The sequence below is a fragment of the Rhinichthys klamathensis genome, unplaced genomic scaffold, assembly GCF_029890125.1.
Source record: "Rhinichthys klamathensis goyatoka isolate OS25496 unplaced genomic scaffold, OSU_Roscu_1.1 h1tg000505l_1, whole genome shotgun sequence".
NCBI classification, from domain to species: Eukaryota; Metazoa; Chordata; class Actinopteri; order Cypriniformes; family Leuciscidae; genus Rhinichthys; species Rhinichthys klamathensis.
Window position 1 is genome coordinate 624,612 of NW_026606986.1, and position 5,638 is coordinate 630,249.

At 40.2% G+C, this 5,638-nt stretch overlaps 1 protein-coding gene across 1 annotated transcript; it reads right to left on the reverse strand.

Moving 5' to 3' along the window:
• Window positions 1–367: 367 nt before the first annotated feature.
• On the reverse strand, window positions 368–2,913 carry LOC130072789 (hyaluronan synthase 1-like). Its single transcript, XM_056238036.1, has 4 exons — window positions 2,263–2,913; window positions 1,910–2,135; window positions 1,322–1,454; window positions 368–1,150 (listed from the first exon to the last, which is right to left on the reverse strand). Exons 1-4 carry the CDS (start codon window positions 2,911–2,913, stop codon window positions 475–477), a joined length of 1,686 nt encoding a protein of 561 aa, XP_056094011.1. The 3' UTR covers window positions 368–474.
• Window positions 2,914–5,638: the final 2,725 nt, after the last annotated feature.

Here is a 5,638-nt window from a genome sequence, read left to right on the forward strand (position 1 = left end):
TTAAATACATGCTAGCGGTTAGCATCGCGATTAGCATTAACCCGATTTTTACTGAAAATAAATGTTTTTAAACAACAGTAGTAGAACATCAGCACATGTTACTTAAATGACTGAGCGACCATACTCACTGATGGATCTATTCCAAGGATAGACAAATAACACTGGTGGTGGAGCATTCAGTCCGCATGTACACCTGATGATGATTTCCTTACAAGTGCAATGACTCCAAATACCACCAGATGGCGCTATTAACATTACTAACAAAGTACTGACACTGATAGGAGTCAGAACATCTGATTTCTAAATTCATGTTATTAATGGACATCATACCATGTGCAATACTAATATATACACACACACAAAAATCACAAATAAAATTCCAAATTTAAAAGCAATCTATAAATAAAGTTTCATGAAGACCATGAAAAAGTGCAAGTTTTCTTAAATAAATAAAAAGGTGTCCAAATAATTGTCTTATACATTCACAGTGTAACTCTGTGAGCGTTTTCGTAATAATTTCCGAAACCACATCCAATAGAGGCAGATCATTACAAGCCAGAAGCACACATAAGCTGCAGATCCAAATATCAAAAACTTGATCTCTTCTTTTTTACCATCTGTTGTCCACTTCTCATTGCATTCCTTGTAGATTGTGTACCCCAGGCCCCCCAACAAGATGGCTGCCCACACTGAAAGGGGTGCCAGGGGAATATAGTTCCCCACCATCTTACGACGACCCGATGTCCCCCAGCTGCTTTTATTCATGGTGATAATGGCAAAGTATTTAGCGGGCAGGAGGCTTGTCATGTAGAGGGCAGAGTATAAGGACATGAAGAGCATCACTGCATTTTGTCGTAGGATGCAGGCATAGGCTGCCTTTATCAGACCAATCAACTGGATGCAGCACAAAACCCACAAAATGTCACATAGAGTGCCTGTCCAGAAGAGCTTGATAATGGTGGCAGTGACAAAAAAAGGAAAGATGCCTGAGACAATGGATTCGTAGGTCATCCACAGGTTATGCTTGTGCCACCACATAGCATTATAGAGCCATTCACGAAAGTAGGATTTGCTCCAACGCATCTGCTGATTGAGCCAGCGCAGAAACTGGGCGGGAGTCTCGGTATAGCACTTAGAACGGGCAGTATACCTTATAGGAACAGAAACTCACCGTTAAAACATGTCTGTTTGAAATTAAATACAGTTTAGAAGTTTTTGACAGGAAAATAATCTTATGCTCATTATAGAGGACGATCACTTAGCAATTTTACTTCTAAATCATCAATGGTGAATCATATTTGGCCATACAGTAACTACTTACTTTGTAGCATAGCCCATGCTTAGCATTCGATTGGTGAGATGGCGGTCATCCCCAAAAGTGCAGTGGGTGCCGAGAAACTTCTGGTTGTACCAGGATTCCAAAAACTGCTGGAGGAGGTCATTCCTATAAAGACCTGAAGCGAAGATAATCAAACGCAATTATTCATACAGACAAAATATTAAAACTTAGATCAGGGTAACAAAAATACGTCTACTTGGTTCGATGAGAACTGAGTAATCAGTGCTCTGAGTGAACCAAAGATAGTTTAAATACTTATTTAAAAAACATATTTTATTCATGCTACACTCTAAAAAATAAATGTTCCAAAAGGAGGTTTTCACATAGATGCCATATAAGAACCATTTTTGGTTTCCCAAAGAACCTGTCTGTCAGTGAACAGTTTTTAAAAGAACCACTTTTTTTCTTAGTGTTATGAAGACACATTATGAAGACAAACGTTTTTATTTGAAATAAGCTGCACCGATGACTCATTCAGTATAAGAACAAGAACATGCATTTATACATAGCACATAGGGTCAATTTTGTTTCATTTGCACTTTTGGTTTAAAAAGGTTTTGTATTACATACCTAAGGGGCCACTGATACAGGAGACACAGTCAAAGAAGGACTGGCAGGACCTCTCAATGTTAAACGCCATCCAGTAGCGCAGGCTGCTCATGAAGCTGATATAGGAGTCTTTAAGGTTAAGGATCATCACGTCGCCTCCCACGGCACCGTATTTCTGGTTACTCTCCAGCACCTTGCAGAGCTCCACTGTGGCCAGAGGGTCTAATTTTGTGTCCGAGTCACATACCTGATTTCAAAAAGTAGAAAATGAAGAAAATGGGAGAGTGATGGAGTATTTCTTACATATTTGTTAGTTACCCTAAAATTCAATGCTCATTTTGTTCTTAGTATAAGTGCTTGTAAATATCACTAACCTGTATATAATCCACAGAGGACCCTAGTGACTTGAATGCTGTATACATCACTTCCCTCTTTCCCCCCCATTTTTGCATGATGCAAACACACTTCTTGGTCCTAATGAGTTCTTCAACCTCCAAGCGCTGGGGGTCTTCAGCTTCAGCATCTTGAACTTGGCCAGTGGGGTTCCAAGAGTGGTAGTTGTTTTGCCATATATAACAGCCAGGATCCTGGTCTGCAAAGACCTCCTGGAACATCTCCATCATGTAGCAGTCATATTCAGAGTTTCCGTCCACCACCATGACAATGCGTAGCAGCTCAGTTGGGTACTGCAGAGCCCGTACAGACACAAGGCACTCACGGAGATAGGCAGGGTCCTCCTGAAAGGCTGATATAGTAAAGCCAATGGATTTTGTGTAAGAGCAAGGTTTACGTCTTGCATGCATGCGCCGATGCTCCAAAAAGGCAAAAAGGCTCTGAATTAGGACGTGGATGCTTTGCAGCAGTCCATAGAAACCAAATGAGATGATGTTATATGGAGATGTAGCTATCTCAAAACCATAAATGTACGCCCATAACATCACCCCAAGGACCAGGAGAGCAAAAAGAAATGTAAGAATGGCTCGGATCAGAGAGCCAAAACTCCTTAATAGTGGCTTGATGTCCATTTGATTTTTTTTATCAAATTGCTAGAAAACATGAAAAAGAAAAGTATGAAAAAAGATTTACTTTTGAAGGAAAAACACTATTTTAGTAATCATCATCATCATCAAATATTGGTACTGAAAAATCATCAGGTAAAGTAACTCGAATGTCTTTTTTTTTAATTACACATAATATAATGAGTAAAATTACACATATAATAAATAGTAGGCCTATAGAATTAAAATCAATGAGCTGTTTTTAACATACCTATTCGGACAAACCCAGGTTTATTCACCCTTTCCTTAACCTGCTCTCCTCTAGATCTAACTGTTCATTCAGGAGCTCAAACTTATAGGCTGTCTCTTAGCTCAGGGAACACCCTTTCTGCAGATGTGTAATGAGCTGCAAATGTGCCTTATGTAGCTCAGAGCACGCCTCACTCAAAGGACTGCCATCCATGACTCACATGTGTCACGTTCGTGTCTGTTTTGGTCTTCTGTTTTCAGTATTAGTCACATGACTTTTGCTTTCCCGCCACTCATCTGTTTCCATGCCAACCGTCATTAGTTCATCTTCATCACCTGTGTCTTGTTAATCACCTTCATCCGTGCCACCTGTCTTCACCTTGTTAGGTTTGATTTGTGCTTGTATTTAGTTTGCTTTGTTCAGTAGTCTTTTGTTGGATCTTGCAATGTTATAGTGTTTTTGTGAGTGCACCCTCTGCCTGCCTGTACTTGTTTAATTTTGAGTAAATCTTTGCATTGGAGCTTTTTGCCTCATCCTGTCTTTATCTACACCACAACCGTGACAACATCCAATATACGTCACACTCTTCTTATTGCATTTACTGTTGGGTATGTGAGGCTTACAGAAGATGAACGATCGTCATCAATTTAAGGTTTTACAGTAATATCTTGGTTAAGGTTTCAAAGTATCTTAGCGAATAGTCATGGTTCACAAGGTGTGCATGCTGTATATACTGGTCCTTCTCAAAAAATTAGCATATTGTGATAAAGTTCATTATTTTCCATTATGTAATGATAAAAATTAAACTTTCATATATTTTGATTCATTGCACACCAACTGAAATATTTCAGGTCTTTTATTGTTTTAATACTGATGATTTTGGCATACAGCTCATGAAAACCCAAAATTCATGTCTCAAAAAATTAGCATATTTCATCCGACCAATAAAAGAAGTGTTTTTAATACAAAAAAAAAAAAGTCAACCTTCAAATAATTATGTTCAGTTATGCACTCAATAGTCAATACTTGGTCGGGAATCCTTTTGCAGAAATGACTGCTTCAATGCGGCGTGGCATGGAGGCAATCAGCCTTTGGCACTGCTGAGGTGTTATCGAAGCATCCTGGGCCTCCATAGCGGCCTTAAGCTCATCCAGAGTGTTGGGTCTTGCGTCTCTCAACTTTCTCTTCACAATATCCCACAGATTCTCTATGGGGTTCAGGTCAGGAGAGTTGGCAGGCCAATTGAGCACAGTAATACCATGGTCAGTAAACCATTTACCAGTGGTTTTGGGACTGTGAGCAGGTGCCAGGTCATGCTGAAAAATGAAATCATCTCCATAAAGCTTTTCAGCAGATGGAAGCATGAAGTGCTCCAAAATCTCCTGATAGCTAGCTGCATTGACCCTGCCCTTGATAAAACACAGTGCACCAACACCAGCAGCTGACATGGCACCCCAGACCATCACTGACTGTGGGTACTTGACACTGGACTTCAGGCATTTTGGCATTTCCTTCTCCCCAGTCTTCCTCCAGACTCTGGCACCTTGATTTCCGAATGACATGCAAAACTGAGCAACAGTCCAGTGCTGCTTCTCTGTAGCCCAGGTCAGGCGCTTCTGCCGCTGTTTCTGGTTCAAAAGTGGCTTGACCTGGGGAATGAGGCACCTGTAGCCCATTTCCTGCACACGCCTGTGCACGGTGGCTCTGGATGTTTCTACTCCAGACACAGTCCACTGCTTCCGCAGGTCCCCCAAGGTCTGAAATCGGTCCTTCTCCACAATCTTCCTCAGGGTCCGGTCACCTCTTCTCATTGTGCAGCGTTTTTTGCCACACTTTTTCCTTTCCACAGACTTCCCACTGAGGTGCCTTGATACAGCACTCTGGGAACAGCCTATTTGTTCAGAAATATCTTTCTGTCTTACCCTCTTGCTTGAGGGTGTCAATGATGGCCTTCTGGACAGCAGTCAGGTCGGCAGTCTTACCCATGATTGCGTTTTTGAGTAATGAAACAGGCTGGGAGATTTTAAAAGCCTCAGGAATCTTTTGCAGGTGTTTAGAGTTAATTAGTTGATTCAGATGATTAGGTTAATAGCTCGTTTAGAGACCCTTTTCATGATATGCTAATTTTTTGAGACAGGAATTTTGGGTTTTCATGAGCTGTATGCCAAAATTATCAGTATTACAACAATAAAAGACCTGAAATATTTCAGTTGGTGTGCAATGAATCTAAAATATATGAAAGTTTAATTTTTATCATTACATTATGGAAAATAATGAACTTTTATCACAATATGCTAATTTTTTTAGAAGGACCTGTACATGTATAGAGTGGATATAATATACAGAATAAAAATAATTATGGAAAGTTCCCATAAAATAGAGAAAGCCCTGTGTGTGTGCTCTTGTTTTTATTACATTGTGAGGACCAAATGTCCCCATAAGAATAGTAAAACGTGAAATCACCTACATTGTGAGGACTAGCCAATGGTCCCCACAAGGGAA

Excerpts from the sequence above, each read along its gene's own strand:
- LOC130072789 (XM_056238036.1), bottom strand. The coding sequence starts at position 2,913 with ATGGACATCAAGCCACTATTAAGGAGTTTTGGCTCTCTGATCCGAGCC. Across the intron at positions 2,136-2,262 it reads CCTCTGTGGATTATATACAG|GTATGTGACTCGGACACAAA; the intron begins GTTAGTGATATT and ends TTTTGAAATCAG. Across the intron at positions 1,455-1,909 it reads CTGTATCAGTGGCCCCTTAG|GTCTTTATAGGAATGACCTC; the intron begins GTATGTAATACA and ends TCTTCGCTTCAG.